The following is a 25,883-nucleotide window of genomic DNA, read 5'->3' as shown; positions in this document are numbered from 1 at the left end:
TGCACCTCTAAAGCAAAAGTACTATGTCCAAATGAGGTAAAATACACAAATTACCAACACCCAAACAACTTCAGAATCTGGCATTTCTTCTGCTAGCTACAAGGTAGACAGAAGTTTAACTCCATGTGAAAAACTCTTGAATGGCAACCATTAAGAGAATAATAATTTGATATTAATTAATTAAAGCTTAATGTGAACGTTAAAAATATTTCCATCAACAGATATAAAGAATTACCCTGAGAAAGTATATGTAGCAGCTATATAGATGAAGTTTTCATAGTAAAGCTGTTTGGCGTCTTGGAAGTCATTCATGCAGCAGACAACTTCTGAGGAGCCCGCTCCTTTCACTGTCAGCATGATGAAGGGAGGCAGGACTGGCTCATCCCATGCGTAATCCAGAGAGGTCATGGGCTTCACCTCAGTGGACAGCCTGGGCTCCACCACCCCATGCTGCTTAAACACAACTGGGACCTGTAACAGTCAGGAAGGAGGAGTTTGTTCATACAGGAATTGTTCATCACACAGACTTTTTGCTATCATTTGCTCATTTACTAGGAGTTGATGACTGAAACACGTTCAGATCACTTCTTTTTTTCCCCCCCAATCATTTCATATGTATATTCTTCCATTCAGGTCTCAATTAAATAGAGTCTTAAAGGGATGAGAAACATCATCTTTGCTTGTATCTGTCATCTGTGGTTCAAAATGTCTGCAGTCCCATGGCAGCATCTCAAACCCTGCTAATCTAAATTATGAGACTAGAACAGATTAAGTATCATCACTCTCATTGGTAATACTTCTCTTCCTTGTAAGACTTCTAAAGCACTCATGAAAGCCACAATGTTACCACTATTATTTGAAAAAGATTAAGCAGCTGTGTGCTACCAGTTTTTACTAGAACTTCAGAAAATTACAATTATTACAGACAAATACACAGACAATAATGTTTATTTCATGACACAAGTTAGTCAGCTCCCACTTCTAATAAATACAGAAGAACTTCTACTTTTTTTACTGAATGTAGTAAAGGGAAAAAATATGGGGCTTGGTTCTTTTACCTTAGAAAAATTGTCAATGCGGAAAGGTGGCGGTAACTGCTCGGTGTCACTGAACGCAATGCGGTACGTGGCTCCTTGAAGGGTAATTTCTACTCTTAAGAAGTAACATTTTCCCAGGGTGTCCCTGAACAAGAACACAGTAAAAGACAGGTAAACTTCTGATCTGCATTATCTGCAGTGTTAAACAGCTGCTTCTATCAAAACACAGCAGCTGCAGAAGATTTATAGGTCACAGCTACCTCATATTAATGTGGAACGAATTGTTCTTGTTGACCTCAAAGCCCCCAGACCAAATGCAGTTTGGGATATCCATCAGCCTCACACACAACAGCTGATCATAATCATTCCGTGGCCAGTGGAACACAACACTGGAACCAGGGAGGGTGGAAATATAGCCGTCAGGATTGGATGTTCCCTAGGAACAGAAATTGGTAAATAATTGGTAAATAATCCCAGCACTGAAAAATCCACTATTAACCTATACACCTCTCAGATACAAACGCAGCCATTCTTCTGTCAGGTGGATGCTGCTATTGGAATAATGAGAAAGATCCTCATAATCAGCCAACAATACTTTAAAGAACAATGCCTGCTCTTCTTGGTAAACATTTTCTGTGACTAAGTACAATACTGTACTAAAAAGTCACCACCAGGAAGCTTCTTACCCGACCTCTGGCAAATTCCCGCTGAACAAAGGCCAGTTTGTAGCTTGATTTATTGTCTAACAGGTACCGGGGAGCGAAGGTGACCATGCAGGTGTCAATATAACGGCCTCTGCCTTTTTTAACATCAATACCTAGTAATAAAAACAAGGTGAAAATAAAGCTATTATTTACAAAAGAAAAAGACAGCTGCCACAATATATTTCAGAGAACACAAGTTACTTCTTGGGTTCCTGACATGCACTCTCTGTGCCACACCACTGACTTGCATTGGAAAATCATTTTAAATAGTAAAAGACATCTGTTACCCTGTATTTCTCAAGTACAACTTAGATACTGAAGATAACTGAAGATAAACACAAAACAATTCCCAATCACAAGTACATCAACGCAAGTAATTATTTCACTTTTAAACATATGAAAAATTCCTCGAAAATCACTGTGGAGTAACTTCCAGACTCTCAACTAATTTAAAACCAAAACCTGCTTGTACTTTATGTACACCAGGAGCACAAGGACTCCAGAAGCTGCATTCCTGCACATCAGCCTATGCAGACACTGCTAAGCAAAACCCACAGACACAGCACATGGCTGACCAGTTACAGTACACAGACACTCAAATTAATCAGAGTAATGTCATGGGATTTAAAATGCACTTGGAATTAACATATAAGGGGAATAAAAACACAGAAGCAGACAGAACAGTTTGACAATGTAGTTATTAACACTCGATGAAACGTAAAATTAAAAAGAACTGCAAACTAATTTTTAAGCTAATAAAATTTACAACAAATATATAAAATTACTTAGAATACTATCTTTTGTTTGATGATTTTCTCTGGACCCTCAAATGCCTTTAAGAAGATATGTTTCTCTGCTGCAATTGTTCTGTTTCTGGTGTCACTGACATTGTATCTCACCAAGAGTTCCACAGGATTTTCAGATGTTCCCATCAGCACCTACCAATGTTATAGATGAGGCCTGGCCGGTTTCCATGCTGGATCACCTTAAGGGCTCTGACACCACTCCCACCATCCAGGGAGAAACCCTGGCACCAGCCAGGCATGCCTTCAGGATGGATTCCTTTTCCAACCCTCATTGTGCAACTAAGGGTAAGAAGAAAACACAAAGATTTACTAATTTAAATGAAGGATCAGGTAGCAACATGATGCTGGTGATCAAACACATGCCCAGATAGAAAAAGAACATCTGTGTCTGGATATAAAAACATTTGAAGCCATGATAAATCTCTTACTGAGCGACTCATTCTGCATGTCTGCTATAAACCCTTTCAACACATTAGTAAGGTGTCAATGGCCATGTCCTGTAAAAAGCTTGGCAATTTCCAGACTGATTAATCATGACAGCATTTGTGTGTCCTTTATCTTTGAAATTTAAAACAAAAAAATTTGAAATAAATTGAGACACAACAGAATTGGCTAACCAAGCAGCTTTCAGTAGGAAATGTCTAAGAATCCAATATGCTCAATACAGTATTAAAAAACTTAATAATTTAAGAGGTCATCTTAATATTTTCATCTTTGTAAGGTTCCTCCTGATTGTCCTTCTTACTTACAAGTTTGGTTGTTCTTTATCAGCATAACAGAACAGCAGTGGGCTGAGACTTCTAGCAAGCTCATGCTCTTCGAATTGACCAGCCGCATCTGTTTTTGCATTATCTTGTCTGAAGATAAGTGGCAATCCTTTAAGTAAACACAGAAGAAAAGAGTGTTAAACTACACATCACCTTTGTACAAATTAACATGAGAATGGTAAAAATTTCAAATTAAGGAACAACCCAAAATATTTTTGTTGTAGTATTAGCCATTACTGTGCATTACTGTGCATCTAGTTTTTCATCTAACCTGCTTAAAACAGCTGCTCACAGCTGCAGATCATGAGACTGGCCCATGCAGACCTGAAAGTGCCAGTGGAAGTTCACACAGACTCACTGCAATTCAGACCCGTTGCCTTCTCAAGGTATCTCGGTCTTCGAAAACCACAAATTTTAACAGTGATCTAATCTATATTGATTTATTTAGAGGTACAATAGCTCATGTTTGAAAATCTGTAATACAGCAACCCAATGGCTAAGTTATCTCCTGTAACATGCATCAAACAGTAGCTGCTGGCACTATTAAAAATATAAATTCCTGCAACCTTTATTCCTCTTAAATAGTGTTTAAAAGCTTTATTTGGCCAGAAAGCAAATCAAAATACTACAGGAAAACCTTATTTCCCACTTCGTTACAACAAAACTTGCCTGTTTTGTTGATTAACCAATACGGAGCTGAAATTAGTATTTTTAGAGAGCCCTCAGCACGACACACAATCCGTATGGTCAGATTTAGCAGCCGCTTATTGACATCGTACAATCGCATCCGCACCATGTAGTTTTGTGTCCCAGGAGGAATCAACAGCTCTTTGCAGATTGGGAAGTTTTCTAGCAATACCCCTATGAAACAAAACAAAGCAGAGCAAAATAAAACATCACCCACACAAACATGAGTTTTTGATAAGCACTGAAGTTGGTGTTTCATGTAACTTGATCTTCCTGAATATTTCATGGAGCTCACCCTGATCAACTTTTAAATATACCCATTATGGTAAACTCTGACCTCATGAAGAAATGCCTCAATTTAAGTCACAAACAGCAAAACAAGTTCTGTAAGGGACCCTGATTAGGGCTAATTATTGCTTCAGGCATTACAGGTCTAACCAGTGTTGAATAACTCCATACATACTCTCAACACCAATTATTTCTGTCAGAAAGAAAAGAGCAAAACCACCCAAAACATTAGGAACTTATTTGATTTATTCCCCTCTTTACCACTGTTCTCTCCAGTTTCCACTCTCAGGAAAACCAGAGCTGAACAAGGAACATCCTAAGTGACAGCTGACAGATTTGGGGGAATGATGGCAGTATTGGGTTGGTTTTTTTCCAGTGTGTACACTTCGTTACTAAAAATAAGAAGCCCTGCAACGCAATGAAACCATCATTTAAATGCTTTCTATTTTTCCATTTTTCCATTCTGTGCCATAGTTCCTTGCAGAAACAAGTTCCCTGGAGGTACAGAGAGGAGCAGCAAATGGTCCCTGAGCAAGAGCCTTACCAAGCTCAATGTTCTGGGCTGTGTCAGCCGTGTGCAAGGCAGCCTCTTTGCCAGGCTTCAGTGTCCCACTGATGGGCAAACCCTTCACGTAGAATTCCAGCTCACAAGGCAGCAGGTTGCAGATTACCACCGTTGGCAGGAGATAAATGGTATGCCCAGGCTGCCTGAAAATCTGCTTAGCACTGTCAGAGAATATGCTGGAAGGCATGTAATCTGGGTAATTTTCTTTCTTTATAGCCACACAAAACCTGGGAATGCCAACATACATGAGAAGTCAATGAATTTGACACAATAATTAAACCCTGTCTTTCCATATTGCACTAAGTCCTCAAAGATGCTCTAACTTCAGGATTGATGAGAAAAACAGTATTTAGAGTTGTTCTCCACATAATCACTTTGCAGCTCATTATAAGGTACTTTGTATTTATGTCTGACGTTAAGACAACATGAGTTTTCTGATTTTAATCGAAGACTTAATTTAGTTCCCCAAAAACTGGTCTATTTAGAGACCTAACAGAAAATGGCTATTAGAGATTGCCACCTTTAAAACCAACTTTCATAAACTTGCAAAAGCATGTTCTTTACTACTACTATTAAAAACAGATTTTTAACTATTGAAGTAAACTATAATCATGTACTTAAACATAAATGCTGAATGTGTCCTTCTTCCCAGTAGATATATCTTTGCTCTAACCACTTGACACTTCAGTTTTTCATTAGTTAAGGTAAAAAATTGAGTTGGTAAACTTTCATTTTAAATAATTAGTTTATTTTCCTCCCTGTGATACATTCAAAAACAGTGTATTAGGAAATGAACTATGAAACTGACATAGAGCAGTAACCATATGGTGTGCAAAGGTCATTTCCTGACACAACTTCATAATCCCTATCCTAGTATTTCCTAAATTCAGAGCAACCCTAAAGCAATCATATCAGAAAACTACAAAATTCCATTAAGTCCTCACTATGCAGAGAATTTTTGGCCTCAGAACCGAGCACAGGACATTGAGGATAAAGAGTAAGTATTTGTGAACACTCTTTTGGCAAACCCCTCATTACCCTCAGTGAGACAGAGTAGTTAATTTAATGTAAGTTCACATTCTATTTTCTAACTTTCTCTTTTTTTTACAATAAATATTCATAGTGTGCTTTATATTCTCAGAGGTTTAACAGCACTATCAGAAGGGCGTCCAGGAGCCCTGCAGAAACAGAGCAGCTACACTTCACTGCTTCACTGCAGATCCAATAAAACATCCCACTAAACTGCAGCAGCTTTCATCTCTAAGCATTCTCTTTCCTGTTATTTACTTTCACAGGATTTCATTTATCAGAGCTTACAGAAGAAGAACTGGGCTTTAATTACCTGAAAAACCGGCTGTTTTCGGACTCCATGGAATGACACTCCCTCTTGCTGCTGCATACCTCTGCTGCCTTCTGGACGTTAGTCCAGTGAATCGGAGCCTTACAGAAGAACACTCCCATTCCTTTGGGCCTGGCTTGCAAACGCCAGGATGTGAGATGTAATGGAATAGCAAAGGAATCTCCTGGCATAACTGCTGGAAGGACTACAGGCTCTGCAACCAGAGAAGAAATCACACATATTAAAAGAGGCCCCTTTACTGAAAACAGTAAAATTTTGAAGTAGTAAGTCTCAAATTTTTAATGCAACACGTTTAATTTTAATATAAATCACTTCCTGCTTTATTCATGTTTCAAACACCAACCTGGTATTTTCAGCTCTATTAACAATCTGGCAGCAGACTAATGTCAGTGTGTAAATCTGAAACAGCCTAAAAACTTGTTGGTATTCCAATTCTTTAGTGAAAACGCTTGTTTCAAAAAACCTCGTTCTACAAACATTCTGGGTACATTACCAGCATATCATTACATTTCTACTCTAAACCTTTGCATGGTAACAGCAAAACCTTCCAGACTGCTGCTGTAAGAGACAACTTTGCTACATACAGAAATAAGTTTTAGTCTTTACAGAATGTCAGCTTTCCCTGTTTATCTGAACAGCAACAAAAAATCCTACTGGGCTCTCTAGTTCACCTTGCTGACTGTTTTCTTCTTAACCTGACCCATTTCCTGTCCAGGGAGGTCTATTCTGGTATGAAACATTACAGATGGTGGTGAATCTTCCTGGGGAGGAAGCTGAACTCCCCACAGTATATAGGGACTGCTATAGGAACATGGGTCACAGGAGTTTACAGCACTTACTGTCAGGGGCAGAAGGACTGTCCAGTCGCAGTTCCATTGGAGATTCCAGCTTGTTCTTCACCATCAAGGCTGAGCGCACTGTTATCACCTTCCGGGCGCTCCCCTCCATGGTAACTTCAAACACCACACGAACTGGAGGCAATGAAGAAAACTGGAAGATATTTAAAAGCATTAAAAAGCTCAGGTAATGAATATATCTAGAAGAGGGACACCTCCCTTATGAAGCACTAACTGCTGGAGAAAAATTTGCCAACTGAATCCAACCATGTGCAACTCATAAGGGGTATAAATAGTTTCATAATGGTGCTTTATAATCCTGTACCTCCTCCTCAAAGAACAGTAAAATTATGAAAAAGCAATTCCACACATCACTAACTCTGTTACGTTTCTCAAAATGATGCAAGTTCAAATAAGAGCAATATAGATCCTAAGAGGTGAACTTTACACATCCTCTTTCTATTATATTATTTAATAAATCCATGTAGTTTGAAGTCTAAGACTCATAAAATTACCGATCACTCATCACTCCTATCTGTCAAAACTGAAAAATAAGGTAGAGCTTTCTTAAAATATTCATGCTTTCTTCACTCACAGCTGCCCTTCTACTGTGGTGTTTTACCTTGTACATTACACAAAGCCATGGCCACTTTGATCCTGAAAACAACATTTAATATGCATTTACATGCTAGAATTCACATATTAGAATTTAAGACCCATTTTTCAAACATTTATACTGGTGAGGAATGGTAAGTCATAAGTATTTGTTCTGATTTGAAAGTGCATTTTGTTTGCCTAAATTTTGTTTCCTTTCTATTGAAAAGGTTCTAGAAGGATGGAAAAGCCAGCTCACTTGTAGAGTTACCCTACTCTTACTTAAGTAGCTCTCAAAAAAATGAAAATATATACTCACGTAAACTTGTGGATGTATTATATTTGTTCTACTTATTGGGCTTCCAAGCTGGGAGGAAAGTAAACAAGAAGGTTAAAGAAGTTAAACTTTTAAGATACTGCTCTCAGCTCTAATACAAAACTTTACTACAGAAGAATAAACTTTCATCACATTGTGTTTCTGATCTTCAGTGCAACTTGGAATCACATCAGAACTAGATTAGCAAAGCCTGTTTGTAATACTGCTTTGCAAAGAAATGAAGCTTAAGGAGGTTTTGTTGTAAAGAAAAATTCTACAGGAAATGTTGCTGGACAGCAATTCTCATTAATTTGCATCCTTTTCCTTCAACATTCAAGTGACAGAGAGATGATCCTTTTTATGCTTCAATATAAAAACTCAGAAACAATTCAAGTAAGAGACCACTGGCTCTTGTCAGCAGTATCAAATCAAATTTAATTCTGTTTTATATCAAGAAGATCTCAACCTCCTATTTGTCCAGTGCTCAACAACTAGCTAGTCTCAGTAGCTAGTCTCTGAACTTAGCTAGTCTTGAAATCCACAAGACCATTTTTATCAGTGAGCCTCCACCAAATGCCAGCCTGCTGATTATTACAACTGCATTTTCCCTTCATGACAAGTGTATTTTGTCTACAGAGCCACATACTTCAAAAACAATCTCCAGGCTTACAGGAAATTGCCAGTGTTGTTTATTTTAAGCAAATTAAATACATGAAAAGCATTCTTGCAATAAAAGAAATAAAAGTAGCTGCTGAAATGCTGCGTTGATTTAAAGCTCAGTCTCCACGAGCGCATGGCCTGTCACTAATACATTCATTCTGTCACTGGAAGCTCTGCCTGCCAAGGACAGATTAACTGATGACTGCTCTGGCTGTGGTTTGGTTACACAGTATTGCCAGTTAGGAACCCAGCATCTCCAAGCTCTCCCAACCCAGGCTAACTGGAAGGAGGACAATCTCATACAACAGATGCTTTGAGATTAAAATCTTGCAGACATCATTACTCTTACATGACATATTCTTTTAAAACACTCAAAATCAGAACTTACAGTAGAAGAGGAGGAGTTCTTATCTGGTGCAGCATATCGGAAAAATGTTCCAACTTTGTCTACAGACACTGGACTCACTTCTTCCCAGCCATTTACTCTCACTTGCAACTGATGAATCCTTAGATCATGTGTGTGTCTACCAGGTTAGATCAAGTTAAATTACTATTAAGCATTGTTATACAGAGTAAACACCAAACAGTTCAAACCACAAACATCCTCTGGATTCTCATAAAAGAATCTCACTGAAGCATTAAAAAGTCTCAAGTTTTTCCATTTCACGGATAGATGGACCTGATTTTATGTCTAATTACTGCACCTTCCCAAAGGAACACACAGACACATAACTATATCACAAAAAAAAAAAAAAAGCGTGCTACACATTTGTTAACAAGCTCTAGTTCTTACCTTTGATAACAACCAACACTGCCCCAACAGTCCTTTAAAATAAAGGACATTGATTTGTAACTGAGACCCCCAAGTCCTTCTAAAAGCTTATAATGATCCAACTCAGATAAAGGAATAGCTTCCACCAATAGCAACAGTTGCTGCTTTACCAGAGAAATTATAATTTCACTCTATACAAGAGTATTAAAAATAAACACTAAACATTAACAGGAGATTTTGAAGAAATCCACTTCTAATGTGACACCTGCCAGTGCCCTCACAACTATGAACCTGTGTGTTCCATACACGAGACTGTCAGAACATCTCATGGCCTGGTCCCTTCACCTGTGTCTGAGTTTTCCTCTGGCTTCAAACTCAAATGGAACCTCTTCCCCAGTGATAACCTCTTGCCATTCACTGACGTTATGGGCATCATCCAGCAACGTCCCATTTTCCTCAGGAACAACACCTGGACTCCCACTGTGAGATAGGGCAGCCCTGTGAAGAGAATCACAGCATTTTACAAACTGACTACTTCAAGTTGACTACTTCAAGTTAGTCCTGCAATGAACACAATCACACCATGAACGTATGTGACTGGTTTCCACACTCTGCTGGGTCTCTTGAAAAACAAAATCTTTTGTTTAATAATAAAACTATCTCAGTGTCAAAGAAAAGGCTCTTAACTGAGTAAAACTGGGAGTTGCCTACAGGTCTCTGCAAAACAAAAGCACTGAAAACAACAGGGTCTGGCTCACATGGAAGAGGTGCCAGACAAATACGTCTGAAGTGATCCCCCAAGAGCTGCTTACCGGGTTGGGGTCGTAGTCAGGGTGGCAAACCAGAGAGTGCACCCAGTGTGATTCCTCAGAGCAAAGGGGACAAACGGCTGCCTGCGTTTTGGGGTCTTCATTTCAGCTACAAAACAGAACAGAGACTTGTCTGAATGCGCATGAGAAATTCATTCATCAGATGTTAATGTGGGATGAGATACAATGACTGGAGAACCACAACCTGCTCTAACTAAAGAAAAACAAAGAAACAGGACATCCAGATTACTTACAAAGTTTTCACAACTAGTAATTCTACAGGAATGGTACAAAGCAAACAGACATTCTTCCCCTACATCAACCCCGCCTTGGAACTGAACTTAATCTACATGTTCTTTTGTTTGTTTTTATCAAGTCTTGTAAAATACTATGCCTCCAGTTACACCTAACACGTAGAAAACCTAACTAAAACCCCAAGCATGATGAGTAATCTTTTATATACATCCAAATGCTCATGAAATACTAAAGACACATTCACTTAAAATTAAGATTTATGCTGCATTTAATGTAACAAATACAGTTACATTAAAGGTAACAGGTTAGCCAGTACCCCCTTTAAATGGGACTTTTATTCTCAAAGCCTGAACAAGTAGAAATATTTTCCAATACAGGATAAAGCCTACTAAAATACGGAACATCATTTGAGAGCAACCAAAGGCAATCTGGTTTTGTTAATCTGTTGGGACAGCAATATGCCAGAAGACGATACTTCACCTCCCATGCTTGCCTTTTTCCAAGCACAAATTTCTAACAGGCGCAAGTGTTACTCTCATCTTCCACACTGCAGTGCATGAAATCTGTGAAAATACTTACTGTGTTTGGACAGAGAAAAACCCCTGTCCGAGTCCAGTAATTTACTTAAAAAGGAATATAAATGGCTGCTACCTCAATACACACATCTTTGGTATAAGAGAAGTGGAAAGAAGGCACACACAACAAATCAGCTGCTTAAAGAAAAGGTAAGACAGAAATCTCTTTCCCAGACCTGAAGTCACTCCAAAAGGTTTCCAGAGGCAAGGAGGGGTGATGTGGGGAGGGCAGGAAAGTTTTGAAGGAGCTACTGATGACAACAGACAACTTTCTTCCAAATCAACAAACTCCTATGTACTCTCATGTTGTCCACGGAGACTTAAAGCTTACAGAGAAAGTTCTTTCCAATTAAATAGCAAGAAGATGAAATCTTTGAAAATCAAAGCTCTGATTTTTGCCAAAAGCAAATACATGTTCTAAGTGTTGAGTTTCACTTTATATCATTTTTTGGCTAGCCCAGGTTCTACAAAATTAGACCAGAAGCCAAATGAACTTTTACTCTGGTGTTTAATCGATTGCCAATTTATCTTTGGAGACTTTTAAAAAAGAATTTTTGGGACTATGGCCTGATTTTCAAAAGAAATGTAGAAGTTGAGTTTTGAGACTACTGCCTGAAAAAAAAAGGCTATCATTACCAGGAGGATTTTTTCATAATTAATTTAGTAATTTAGCTGCAACCCCTACTAAAAGCCAAGCAATAAATATTAGATGTTTCGCTGTTCGGTTGATTTTTGGGGGGGAAAAAAACCAACAGAAAAATACTTCAGAAACATAAATCCAAAATTTTCCATTTTGTTGTTTTGTTTTTTTTAACTCAGAGAAAATATTTCTAAGGGGCACTCGAACAGGCAACAGATGTAGATTTCCAGAGAGCTCTCTCTTCTCCCATCCACTAACTTTTTTGCAGGGCTATGTATTTATCAAGTGTGCTGTTTGTCTTCCATAATGTCAAAAATTGAAAAATCTTACTTCATACTGCATGGTTTTGCCCAAAACCTATCCTGTCAAATAGAACCCAAACAAATTAACAAATTATTTATTAGGAATGCTTTACTTCCTAAAGCTTACTGAAAACAGCCTGTTCTTCTGAAGGCATCTGAAAGTTTTAAGTACCTAAATATGCTAAATTAGGCATAAATATGTATATTGAACATAATGGTGGATATTTTTAGAATATAAATTAAATACTGTGATATTACTATGCTATTTTTAATCACACTGTACTTTCCCTCTAGAAAAGAGACACTGAACAGTCAACAATTCACATAACCTTCCTCACAAAGACAGTTCTCCTACATGGGGTTACATTTCTCCATTCTTTCCTGAAGGACCCAGAGAATGACAGGACAAAATACTAAATTTAGCAGCCTAAAAGAAAAGTAGCTGTTATGTTATTTGGCTTGAGGGTTTTTTGGGTTTTGATTATTTTTAAATATAGAGGCCAATCCACCAGCAAGTCCCACATACAGCACAGTATTTATTGTGCAAGAGCCTTTCAAAGAAAAAAGCACCTTTTGGTGTCTGTGTGCTGTACAGTACCTCTAGCATAGATCTGATGCTCTAGGTTAGTCAAACTGGCTGTACTCCTAGTTCTAAGGTAGACAAGAGGAAGGCCTGGCAGACAGGAAAGACAAAGTTAGCAGGTAAGAAAACCCATACAAATACAGGTAGATTTTCCCCTGCATGCATAAGGGAAGATATACATCATGCAATTATGAGTCTCTACCCATTTGCTTGCACTAAGCTGGCATTTGAACTGTTAAAATTCCTTCTAGAAGGAACTCTGGGAGAAAAAAGGATGAAAAGACCTGCCACATGTCAAGAACTATTACTCAGGCGATTATTTCACAAAGAAAACAGCATTTTTTTAGAGAAACTCAGTTATTTAGGTCTTTGAGGTACAGAAAGAAAAAGATCCTCTCTGAACTGCACACAGCCTAAACTCAACACTCTGATTTAATCCTTGACATGAGAGTCACTCATTAACTGAGAGTGGCAGACAGAAAGGAAGCAGAACTAGCAGTACAAAGCTCTTACTCAAAGCTAAGCAGCCAGAAAGCTTTTTGTTTTGAAAGAACTGAATATAATTGAACAGAAACAGCTTTTTTGTCTTTTTTTTTTTTTTTTGCCAAATATCTCTAACAAATCACTGTATGCTGGGAAGCCAAAATACTTATGTTTGTAATACATTAGACAGATGACCATGTGTGTCAAGACTGTTTCAAATAAAGTGTGATTAATGACCAACATACTCTGCCCAAAACATGGGGGATCCACCGAAGAACCCGACCAGTCTTCTGAGCTGATTACATTCACTTCTTTGTCCTGTTTACAGTAATCTTCCATCCAGGACTGCTTGGTACATGTGTATTGCTCTAGAGGAATGTAAGCACAGACAGTGTCTCCAAGGTGGCAGTAAACGAAATAATTGAAAAGTGTGTTAAATTCATCACACTCAAGTTACTCCACTTTAATGGTAGAAGTTATACTTCACTGCTTTTTCTGTGAGTCACTTACGTAAGTTAAAGACAAACAACAGCTCATAAAATCACAGCAATGTCTTAAAAAACAAATATATCCCAAAGATTTTATTTTTAAAAAAAGCTTTCAGTGGAATTTCATGTTCTTGATACTCCTGTATCAATCTAAGAGCTCTACCTGCCGAGACAATTAACCTTAGATATTTTCATGTCAGAAGCACTTCCTAGGGTTTTGGGGTTGCTTCTTTTAAGAGGCACATGCACATTCCTGCCTAAGTATCAAGACATTAATTGAGTCCTCTGGCACACAGCCTCACCACTTGTCATCACTGGTTTTAAAAAGCATAATCTTCAGAATCATTGATTTGCTTCTTCTCCTGCCACCTTGGCTCCCCTCTTTCTGCCAACCCCCCAGGTTCTCCTTGGGGGACAAAGGAGACCAAGGCAGGTTTTTTTGTTATATCTGCAATCTCAGCTGTTGACATTTTCTTTACTGTGTCCACCAAATAATTCTGAATGAGCAACAATATTCCTGGGAAATGCACACAATTAGAGCTCCACAACACAGAAGCTCACATGAAATTGGAGCTAACGATGAACAAAATATTTTGGTTTCCAGAGGTGGGAACTGACAGCTCAGGTGCTCAGAAACTGAAGAACTGAAATGAGTAGCTACCCACTACATCTGTCAATGTACTGAAAAATGATGAGCTTATCAAAATATTTTTAAGCCCTGTGAAGTATGGAAAGCTTTAGATGAAAGCCTGTTTCTGATTAAAAATAAATTTCAAATAACATACAAATTTGATAGAATTCATATGACCAGAGAAAGAATTCCTACTAGCCTCTAAAATATGCAGCTCATGTCTTTACACTTTAACAACATCTGATAGAACACGGGCTACCTAAACACACACCTGGTACAGTATCCTGGGAAGTGTGGAGGGACTTGAGCCGATCCCGCTCCCTCCACAGGATGCCAACAGTTTAACTAGAGATATCTGTCATTTTCAGTAGTGAAAACCAGACTGTAGAGTGCTGCTCTCAGGGAATATTCCCACATACCTATGAGAACAGAGGTGATGTTTATATCCAGGCGGGGATTGGCCTTCACTTCCAGCTTCAGGCGGGAAGGGTGGAGGCGGCTTGAAGCTTGCTGTTGCCAAGACACTGAACACGGCCACGGCTCAATAAATGGCTCCCAGCCTGAGAGAAACACAAACCATGACCTCTGCTACACACATGGAGGCCACACTGGAATGCTCTTTACATATATAATAATGAAACTCTAATAATTAGATCCTTTACTTTTAATCTGTGTTCAAGATGAAGTTGCAAACCTATGGATTTAATTTAATACCTATTACAAATTTGGTCCAGCTCCTCCATTTAGACCATGTATACCATATGTAGGGTCTTGCAGAAATATCTTAATTCCAATTAAAGCACTAGAAGGCAATTACCGCTCTATATTTAAGCTAGCTGGAATTAAGTTCTCTCAAACAGCTTCGACAATGACTTTCACACAATTATACGTAAGCTGGCTATTATTCAGTATCTCAAAGGATAAAGATCTAGAAGCTTTTAAAAAAAACCACCCTACATATTTTTAAAAACAAAGTATTTTTTAAAAACAAAAAATTTACCTTGTTATTGACAGATAATTTCTGAGTGCTTGTCACCAATTATGTAACAGAAAATTTAGTTTCTCAGTTAAAAAACCCCACACAACTAGATTACTTCTTTTGTCAGTATCATTGAGGCCTAACTTGGTTTTTAACATCTAAAATATAAATTGTGATTGTCTTCTTATGTTAATCCTTTGTCTTCAGCCTAATCACCTGCCCTCACATGCTTTTCCTTCCTGAAAAACGTAATCAACTGAATGCACCAAACAGTCAAAGAGAAGAGAGACAAGAATGCAGAGACAGCTTGTTGTAAAAGTGTTGTTTTGGTGAATAACCTTTCTATGCAATTCCATCTGAAAACTTGAGTGCTACTTTCATATCAGCAAAATCTCTACTTTCCACATTCCTCCAACTGATCTCAAATCAGGGTATCTTGTCTAGGATCACAGTCTCACACACACAGAGTCCCAAAAGTCAACCTTTCCCCATTCCCTTAAAGGCATTTCCTGTAGTAGGAAAGGCTGTTTCCTAAATTTAAATAAGAAGACAACAACTCCCCAGGTATTTCACCTGAAAGCTCACGGTTGTAATAATCTCCAGACAGGGTAAAATGAGCGTAACCTTCAGGGCTGGTTCTCAAATGTTGGAGAAAATTCAAACCTGGGGGAAAAAAACCCATGTGACATTTAAACTAATGCAAAACAATCAAGCTTCCTGATTTTGTGAACTGTCAAGTAAGCAATGGAAGGTTTTGTCTTGTCTTTTAAACTGAAATGGTAAAAAAAGCCTATCATAATACTCTTCAAATAACATTTGCAGATAGCCACACCTTACAATACAGAGCCTCCCTAGGATTCTGCTCAGGACAGATTCCATTTGTTATGTAATGTCAAAAAGGGAAACCAAAATCTTAACCCTACAAAGACTGTAATCTTAAAACCAAAACTTAAACCAAAGAGAACTAAAGAAAAAAGAACCCCCAAAATCCCCCATAACCACCACCAAGACACTGTCAGTTGAAATTTGACAAGTCCTGACAAACAAGAGCATGGTGCTGAACACACCCAGAACTGACAGTCATTTTATACAAGGCAGAACCAAAAACTCACGTGAAAAGGTTAATTCAGCCAGGGGAACATCACAGTCCATGCAGTCATCTATAAAGCAGATGCAAACACTTTCTGCCTTTATTTCCACCCCAGAGATGAACTGGAGAGGCACAATCCCCTGGCTATCTCGACCAGAAGAGGTCTGGGAAACTGATTTCAGAGGTTCAGCATTCTTAAACAGCCAACTTGCTGCTTTTTTCAAGTCACCTTAGATGAAAGCAAACAACCAAGCAATCATCATCTACTTTCTCAATGAAACGTACTTAGTAAAAAACATATAGAAGAAAACTAATTCCCTCTCTCTTAAGAAAATATTCTCAACAGTACCTTGAATATGCTCTATTTTGTAACATAAATATGAGAAGAATATAAAGACATTGGTATTTCCTAAGAGTAAGAAATGTATTTTGAAGTTTGCAAAAGTAATAAAAATCTGTAACATTATGCATGCCTATAGGTAAGGTAGGAAGCATGATAGTGCTAAAGGAAAAGAATCACTTGTGTTAAAGCTTTGTCTTCTTTTCATGTACTGCACATAGAAATAGAGAAATACGATTTTAAAAGGGAGAGATGAAAACACATGCTCTCAAGGATAATAGCGAGAAATTGGCCCACCATAAAAAATTACCAACCTGAACACAACTAAAACTCCCAAACAAAAATATACTCAAGCACCCCACACATGACATCCCAAGGGTAGGAAGAATCCTTGCAGGGTGGATTTTACGCAGTAGCAGAACAGGAAGAAGAATGTTTAAGATTACAGGCCAACACAGAGCCAAAGACATTCTAAAGAAAGAAACAGGGCTTGTGCATCGCCACCTGACAGTCTACAGGCTTTACTCAGTTGCAATTAAGGTAAGATGAACAGTGTGCAAGCCCCTGCTGAGAATATCTGATGTTACCTTGGCAGATCAAAAGAGCTTTACGACAATCTTCCATACTGAATCCCAGCTCCTGGAGGCGAGCCAGCTGGACCTCTGGAATGAACAGTTAACCACGCATAAATCCTTGACAGTTATCTACTTGTTTTCGTTTCTAGAATCAAGATACATCTGTATGTATCTGTATGTAGAAAAAGCACATGATTCAACACTGCTTTTACATTTTTTATAATATCATCAAGACAATGCCATCATTAAACAGCTCTAACCAACAAAGGGTCTTACACCATGACGGTATCAACATCTTTTGTGTTAAGCATACAGATTAGCTTCACCTTGTAGAAACCTCCTTTAGATATAAAAAAGGGCTTCACTCCAACAGTGAAAAACATACCAAGAACAGGATCCAGCACACGTTTGGATCCATCTCTGGTTTCATGTGCCAAGGAAGCCTCATTTTCCAGTGCTGAACTGGAGGCATCAGCAGCATTCCCAGCACTTGAGGCAGCCGAGTCAGGCAGAGCTGCACTTGTCTGTTGGGGAATTGACTTTGCAATCGCCAAAAAGAGTTGAACATCATTGTAGGACAGTCTGATATCCAGTGCTTGCAAATGAATCTAAATGAAAAATTAAAATATAAGATTCACTTGCCTTTTTCTACACATTCTTCTTACATACTTTAGATATTAATGAAGCTTTTCCCAAAGAAGACAAAATTTAGGGTTATAATCTGATCACCATGCTGTTTTAAAGATCCAATAATAAAATTATCGAAGTTGTTATAATTTACCAACAACCAACAGCATTACTTTTCAGGGAAAAGAAGTTTTACTTTGATATAATGGTAAAAAAAGTCTCTAAATATAATTCCTCTCTAATATGTCCTAACAAGTAGAAACAGAAAATACAGAAAAGTATCTTTTTCTTTCAGATATTAGTAACTATCTAACATGCCTACATAATCAGCCTACTTCTTTCCCCCACTATTAAACTCTGTAACATATCCCAGAAATCACTCTTTCATTACCACTAAGAGCATTTTCTGCATGCTTGTTTCTTTTCCTTTTCAGGAAAAAATTGCCTTATTCTCTTCTCATGCATTTGAAAGTCTTCTATTAAATCCTTGGGCATAAAAATATCTCTGCTAGTATTCTCTACTGCATATCATTTTATTCAGGCCTTTAACATTACCTCTAGAATAGGGGGAAAATCTTCACTATTGAAAGCATCCAGCAGTCCTGAACCACTTGGGTAGGAAGAATTCCCAGTAAGTTCCATATGAATCTGTACTGGATCGATAATTGACAGTGCAGTCTCTTGCTCATTTCCTAACCGGCATGAAAACACCTAAAAGTTGCAAATTATTTTTTAAAAATTACGAATTGAGAGAACAGGCCTGGCAAGAACTAGCAATATTTTGAGGTTGCAGTCAAGTCTTACAATGTTTTAACAGAAACAATAAAAACTGTTCCTAAAACTGCTGTAAAATGAGACCATTTGGTGAGAAACTAACAAACTTCAAAAAGCATCTGTGGACTATTCCTTTTGTGTCTATACATTTATAGTAAAGTATCTTCACAAACTCCTCTAATTTTAGATGTTTTACAGAAGCAAATTTATTTTTCTTACCTCAATGCCAAACAAACTGCCAGAGAAAGGACGATCTAACAACTTGGGCTTGTAAGTGAGAACAGTTGTTCCCTTCAGAATAATTGCGTTGGTATCGAAGCAGGATATGTCTTCAACAACCACAAATTCAGTTCCTTAACCAAACAAAATGACAAATAATAAACAGGGCAGTTGGCAATATCATTAAGCTACTTTCAGCATTTGCAGCAGGTTTCTTGATTTCCTTTAACAGACCTGGTTTTACACCAGCACATGGCTTTTAATGAGAAAAACTCCTGCAAAAGCACTAGAGAAGAGCACGTTTACCTGTCACATTGACCTTGACTTCCAGCTGCTTTTCTGCTGTCACAGGGAGCGAGGAACGTTTGGTAACTACTCCACTTTTCACAGTTTTGGGAACGACAGTTGTGTCACTGATGCAGGTTCGCTGCCGGGATGAATGGGGATTTTCCCGCTTTTTGGTATCTCCAGGAGTATATAAAAAGTCATGAACCAGTAACAACCAGTCAAATATCAGGAAGACACGAAGATTGTTCAGAACAACTGTGAAACTGGAGGAATCCTTAGTAGACCTTTTAAGAAGAGAGAAGCACACAGGTGAACTTTACAACCTACAGATATTTAAAATCATGCTGAATACTGTCGGTATCTAGTAAGAATTATGTGGCATTTTATAGGGATACACTTAGTTTACAGAGTGTCTGGCCTTTAAAATACACATACATACATATATATATACACACACATATATATATTTAAACGGATTGAAATTCAACAATTTGCTGTACCCACAGAAACCCAACACATCTTAACCGCACAAATTCTAAGCCATAATGGTACAGGAGATGAACTGAAAAACTACGTAACAGGAAATTTATAAAAGCTCCTTTAACACACTTACATTATCAATATTAATTTGCAAAATTTCAAATTTTGAAACTTTTTATTATCATTTTATGTCTGTTGGGTATCAAACCTAACATTCTGTGTGTGAAACTCAGACCAGCTCCAAGGTAAGAGGTACAGCATGAATTTCCTCTCACACCCTGACAGCATTTTGCAGCACAGGAAGCTGCTCTGTCATTCAGAAAAAATGTCAGCCTGCCTGAGCCCCCAGCATCCCGTCCTGAAGGTCTGGCTAGGAGGGATAAAGTGTTTGGCTTCATGATCTGGAATACCAGTTACATTTGATCATGCTAACTGGAAAATCATCTAAGTACTTAAATATCATGAAGCAATTTTCAATCCAGCACACTGTGAACTATAAAATCTCCAAAGAACTGTGGTGCCTTAGCGGGGAGCAGCCTCTGCCTGAGCTGCTTCCAACAGCAAAAGCCTATAACCCTCCCTGGCTCTCCAGGATATTTCAAGAGGCACCAGCCAGTACAACACTATCACTGAGTTCTGCCAACCCTTACATCTACTGCCAAGGATGCTCTCACCACTAAAAACAGACCACATGCTGCTGTGGCTGAAATTTAAAAGCACAACGCTTGGGAAGAAGATTTCTGAAACTCTCACTCACAAACCAGATTAGGCTGTACCTTGCAAACTCACTAACTGTGTCTAATCTAGGCACCTACTGACTCAACAGTTCTGTGAAAACCATCTGGGTTTTTTTAGGGTTTATCTTTTAGTAAATCCCATTTTAGTTATATTCAAATTGAAATGTTGGTTTCTTTCTGAACACATTTTTTTAGGTACCTAAAACCGCAATGCAGCATCCAAATCTTAAAAAAAATTTCTCTCAGTTGCCAAGTTTCTTTGGTTGGTTTTTATGAACAAATATCTTCAAAATTCTCTACTGGACTAAAATAATCCACAATTTTTTTCTACATTATTCCTGCAACTGTTTCAGAGGGCATCATAATTATATGAGAGTGAGAAAGCTGAGCTTGGTCAGCAAATCTGATCAGAAGTGAAAGTAACATCTCTAGTCATCTCAGTTCACCCTCTTTTTTGTTAGTTAACATTCCTCAGAAAAACACCATGCTGAGAAGGTAAATACTGACATTATTCTTTATATTCCCAATTTCAACACTAAATTAGATCAAAACAGATAAGAAAAAACAAACAGGGTAGGATAGAACACAGAAGAGAATACAGAGATTGTTTTTGAAAGAGGTGCCACTTCTGTCTGTATTTGATGCTCTCAGAAAACCACATGTGACACCTGCTGGGAAACAGCTTTTGTGCAACTTACAGTAAAAATTCTACAAACTGGTTTTATGCACACATGTGATAGGCCAGACTTATCAAGCTTTAAGCGCTAGTGATTTTAATAGTATTTCAAACCTTCATCTGATCCATTACACATTCAAACCTAAATTTTACTGCAACAACTGAAAAGAAAAAAATCCAACAACTTCCAGAGAATGAGTAACTGCAGATTTCAATCTATCACGTACCACTGATCACCCCAAAAAGTCATCAGATTGAAATACAAAGCCAGCAAGTTTATTTACAATAATAACAGGTGTATTAAAACCAGGACAGTCCTGATTATGTCATTATTAAAAACAAACAAATCCCAGAATTACCAACCTGAAATGCAATTCAATCTGGATTGCTCCCGGGCTACTGGTGTTCTTTGATGACTGAAAGATGCAACTGAAGACATTTGGGGGGCCTGTAGCATATTTCTGTCCAGCATAACGAGTGTCAAAGGCCATCATGGAATGAGAGACCAGATTTACAGACTTTGTTCCATTTGAAGAGCTTTCAAAAAGCAACTTGGATTTCTTAAAATCAAACCTGGGAGAATAAGAAGCAAAACAACACACTGAAGAGACTTACAGTTTATTTATTCCTTGGAGTAATTTATTTTACAAGTACAGCACACTGCTGAAATCTTTCATTTAGGTATTTTCTAAAACAACTACAATCATATCCCATGTCACAGGGATAGAAAATAGGTCTATACTACATGTAATAATATCTTCCACTGATGAAAACCCTTCTGGATTAAAAACACCCCAACAAGCCAACACAGCAGAAATCTGCTTTTTTAAACCCTCCCTCATATCACTTTCTTAATTAAAATACTGTTTCTCTTGGGCAAGTCAACTGATCACTGGATTGTTATTTCAAGGACAACTGGAAAGACAGACGGTATCGTTTGAACAGTGTTATTCCCTTTCATCTTTCAGAGCAGCTCAAACTCTCAGTTTGGACTCTAATTAAGAAATTCCATTTCACTGCATTATTAAACTGTAATTCCACATATTATTTCAATTCTTGTCCTGTATCTCTCAATATAAGCACAGTATTTAGGATAAGGTATTCAGTAAGAGAAGAACATTCATACCTGGCTAAAGAGCTGCATCCATCTTTCCCCTTTGGATCCATCAGTTCCAGGCTCACATTAACCATGTCAATGAGGAATGACATGGAAGTATACACTTCTCCGCTCAAAACTGTCTGAAAGTGGAAAACACCAACATTCTTTTTCAGAGCATCTGTTTAACTTTCATCTCTGAATTAAACTGTATTTCAGAAAAATGCAAACAGTTTTTGTGTGGTGTCCTTCTTTTCCAAAGAGTTTCATTAACCATTACTGGGGAAATGTAACATTTCACAACAGTGTGGCCTTTACCTTGAAAATAAAATGACCATTAATCCATTTTCACACTACTGGTCTAGAGCTTCTTTGTACTTAAAATATTGCTGTCATCAGCAAAATCAGCAACCCCCCCCAGACATTTCAAGAGAATTTCAGCTGCACGTAGATCCTTACAAGAATTCTTGGATCCTGCAAGTCATAGGGACGCATGAATTCCTCAATGGGCTCCCCAAGGTTGTTCTCCAGCAGCCCACGGATCAGTTTGTACTTGTTCAGATCCAGAGAGCAGTGCACTGAGGACAGGCTGCCGTGGATTGAAATGTCTGCGACGGCGTGACTCAGCTCCCTGCAACAAAGGGGAAACCTCAGCATTTCCAGGAGCTCCAACACAGCAGGGCAAAACCTTTAGGATACAACAAAAGGCATTTAAAACACTGCTGTAGGTGACAGCATAAGGCAACCCTGTTTAAACTCACTTGTCCAAGTTTCTCTCTACTTTTAACTTCAGTCTGAAGGGTTCTGTGAGCAGGCTCCCTCCTGTCTGCCTCACCAAGTAGGATGGAAAGCTCAAATCCACACTGGTATCTTCCACAGCCTTGGAATACTCTCTCTCGTATCTTTCGGCAGCAAAGATATCCATGTCCTGCAGATCAACCACAATGCAGTCTAAGAGGCAGATGTGATCCTCTGCAAGTGCACAGGAGATAACACATTAAGGAAGAAAAATAGAATCTGTACAAAACTAATGCAACTTACTTTTAAAATGAAATTTAATTTAGTCTCAATTTTATTCAATTTTTAATTTTCTTTTATTCGTATTTATCAATATCTGTAACTACCAGATACCAAGCTCATTTGCAGGTAAATGTAAATTCTTTATTAGGAGTCCAAGTACACTCCTTGTATATCTGCAATACGCATCTCAAAACACACCCAATTTGCAGGACTGCTCTTCCAGAAACTGAACTACAACTCCCTAAGCCTTTACGCTGCAAAAATCAGCCTTAAAGCTCAGAAATAATTTCTTCTCCAGTCTGCAATCTTCAGACCCAGAAGTCATTTCTTCTCCAATCTACAATCTTCAGACCCAGAGCCTAATACTTTTTCAGTGTCACGTAAGATATAAGCAATATGTCACTGTACTATTTCACAGGACAAAAGAAGCACCATGGAATTTCAACTGCTCTCACATACCTGGGCTCTCAGGGTTTGGGACAACAGGCAGCTTTGACGGCTGCCCTTGCTGCTTACTCGATGTGCTCACTGTAGGTTCATTCTTCAGCCTAGAAATGTTTGTTCCTGATGATTTTTTCATGACTAATCCTTCCATTGCTACTTTGGACTCATCAGCACTTGTCTTCTTCATGCTATGTTTTGGGGTTCCCAAAGGAGAGGAAAACTGAACTGAATCCTGCTAATGAGAGAAATTTTGTAATTAACATTAGATTTTTAATTTCAATTGTAAGGAACCAATGCACCAAGGTTCAAGCTGCAACAAATTCCTGTCAAAATAAGTATGTTACTGGAATGCCAGTATCTTCTGCTGTAGAAAGATGGCCAAACTTTTCTCCTATAGCCTTAACAGCAGATGAGAACATTTTCTTTGTAAAAAAGTTCACTTCAGCAACCTTCCCCAAAAAGCTGTGGAATCTTGTCAGTGAGAAACTAATTCAAAAGCAGAGGGTTTTGCATAAAACACAAACACTGTCATGTAAATGAAATTCATATCAAAATGGAGGGGTAAAACTGTCAAGATATTAAACATTTCTGCAGAATAAAGACTACTAAATATTTAAAGCTGTTTTTCAGGTGATGAAAATAACATATGCCATTATTTTTGCAAGATCATGTCAGCAACTTCATATCTTATTAGAGTATGTGAACTAACACTTCCAAACATGCACATTTTATGCACTTCAAATACTTCAGTTGTCACACCAAAATGTGTCCCAAAATTCTCCTGCAGTTTAAGGTTGGATAAATCCCTACACTTAGTGGTAAATTCCTCACAGGTGAAAAAAGAAAAGCTCATTTATATTGATGTAAAACATTTTAGACATCTCCCCACCACCACATATCCAGTGGAAATCCATGAACTGTCTTGCATCAAAAACCTACAACTCTCCCTAGGAAGAGTCACATAAACATTAGGAATTTCTTTTCCCAAAAATCCTGCATGACCAATCTGATAGCCTTCTGTGATGGAGTGGCCCCAACCACCCTGTGATATGTCTGGTGGAAGAGATCTACATACCACCTGTATACTCCAAAGTTCATTTTGGGATTCATCTGTCCTGACTTCAGTTAATTAACCTCATGCCCCACATGCAGGCAGCAATCATCTTTAGTGATTTACTCACCCGTTATTCCAATATTGCTCACTTTGCCCCTGGCTCCTGTATTGTTACTATCATTTCCCACCTTCCTTCTGAATCCAGCTTCTGATGTCACATCAATCCCTACCATAAACTTCCCTTTCTGGTTTTAATTGTTAATATTTTCTTGCCTTACATGGTTTTTAAATATTAGAAAAAAATTGGAAAAATTAATTGCAATCATAATCAAGGATTTCAAGAAAAAAAAAATTGATGACATTAACTTCATACTGTAAAGACAAGACTAAAAAGTACATGCAAAGGAAAATCATCACATCATCTATAAATCTATAAATATGTGCAATTAAATCCAAATTAGCAGCTCCTCAGACATGCATAAAGAGCACACCACAAAAAATTTACATCCAGTTCTAATAGAATGCAGCAAAATCTTTAGAATGGGAACATAATTTTTAATAAATGAAGTAATGTTTTAAAGTGCTAAATTCCAGAAGAATATTTTCTCTTTTTTAGAATGAATGAGGAGCACCTGAACACTGCTATAAAGATGTGAAATACCTCAAATAAAACAGGATCCTTGTATGCATTGCCTTGTAAAATCCGATCCTCAAAAATAAACATAGGACAGAGGAAAAATGAAAACAAAAGCAACAAAAAAAAAGCCAAACCCCACCTAATCCCATTTCAAACACCTACATTTCTACAGTGCTACAAAACACAGTATTTTTAGGCTGAAATAAAATTATTGTGCACACTTTCTTTAATTTATAACATCAATTTAGGAGTCTACTGCTTATGAACCTTTACTTACATCAACACACTACAGCACAGGAAACAACTCAACATCACAGTCCACTAGTTCCTTACAGCAAAAACACAGGTAGGTACAAGTCAGATCAAGGCAACTGACACACCACAAAACCACTGCAGCAATTTAGTCCATCTAACTTCTAATTCCTTCAAAATGGAATTAGGGGGTTCCCAGACAACTCCTTACTTTGCTGAATAGGTTAGATATAGAAAGCCATCCAAGATGGATCTTCCTTAGCTCAAATTTTGTGGCTGCATCTCTCAAGAGCAGCACCAGCTACTCCTGTCCTGTGCCTTGCCACGTGTGCAAACACTGGAAACCTTTCCCAAGGTTTCACCTCATCGAAGCAACTACACACACTCAGTTTCACCAAGAGCACAAAAATAAAATAAACCCAATTCTATTCTCCAGT

General features: G+C 38.0%; 1 protein-coding gene across 6 annotated transcripts in view; it reads right to left on the bottom strand.

The window, feature by feature from the left end:
- Positions 1-25,883, bottom strand: part of VPS13D (vacuolar protein sorting 13 homolog D) — a 97,053-nt gene that overhangs the window by 48,060 nt on the left and 23,110 nt on the right. For 3 of the 6 annotated variants that reach the window (XM_039564112.1, XM_039564114.1, XM_039564117.1), the window contains exons 26-54: positions 23,519-23,738; positions 22,801-23,011; positions 22,499-22,670; positions 22,070-22,182; positions 21,307-21,516; positions 19,069-19,334; positions 18,763-18,896; positions 18,325-18,480; positions 17,528-17,750; positions 17,155-17,229; positions 16,250-16,456; positions 15,711-15,800; positions 14,578-14,718; positions 13,285-13,407; positions 12,572-12,646; positions 10,205-10,310; positions 9,738-9,890; positions 9,009-9,144; positions 7,964-8,011; positions 7,054-7,204; positions 6,197-6,407; positions 4,834-5,081; positions 3,984-4,175; positions 3,297-3,423; positions 2,684-2,826; positions 1,724-1,854; positions 1,298-1,473; positions 1,059-1,182; positions 236-471 (exon numbers count right to left, since the gene is read on the bottom strand). In XM_039564112.1, the coding sequence (XP_039420046.1) occupies positions 236-471; positions 1,059-1,182; positions 1,298-1,473; positions 1,724-1,854; positions 2,684-2,826; positions 3,297-3,423; positions 3,984-4,175; positions 4,834-5,081; positions 6,197-6,407; positions 7,054-7,204; positions 7,964-8,011; positions 9,009-9,144; positions 9,738-9,890; positions 10,205-10,310; positions 12,572-12,646; positions 13,285-13,407; positions 14,578-14,718; positions 15,711-15,800; positions 16,250-16,456; positions 17,155-17,229; positions 17,528-17,750; positions 18,325-18,480; positions 18,763-18,896; positions 19,069-19,334; positions 21,307-21,516; positions 22,070-22,182; positions 22,499-22,670; positions 22,801-23,011; positions 23,519-23,738 (4,598 nt within the window). The remainder of the gene's footprint in view (positions 1-235; positions 472-1,058; positions 1,183-1,297; positions 1,474-1,723; positions 1,855-2,683; positions 2,827-3,296; positions 3,424-3,983; positions 4,176-4,833; positions 5,082-6,196; positions 6,408-7,053; positions 7,205-7,963; positions 8,012-9,008; positions 9,145-9,737; positions 9,891-10,204; positions 10,311-12,571; positions 12,647-13,284; positions 13,408-14,577; positions 14,719-15,710; positions 15,801-16,249; positions 16,457-17,154; positions 17,230-17,527; positions 17,751-18,324; positions 18,481-18,762; positions 18,897-19,068; positions 19,335-21,306; positions 21,517-22,069; positions 22,183-22,498; positions 22,671-22,800; positions 23,012-23,518; positions 23,739-25,883) is intronic. The other 3 variants (XM_039564113.1, XM_039564115.1, XM_039564116.1) reach the window with 3 other exon arrangements.

The sequence above is a fragment of the Corvus cornix genome, chromosome 21 (assembly GCF_000738735.6).
Source record: "Corvus cornix cornix isolate S_Up_H32 chromosome 21, ASM73873v5, whole genome shotgun sequence".
NCBI lineage: Eukaryota > Metazoa > Chordata > Aves > Passeriformes > Corvidae > Corvus > Corvus cornix.
Note: the sequence above shows the minus strand (reverse complement) of the source record. Positions and strands in the feature narration are given on the sequence as shown.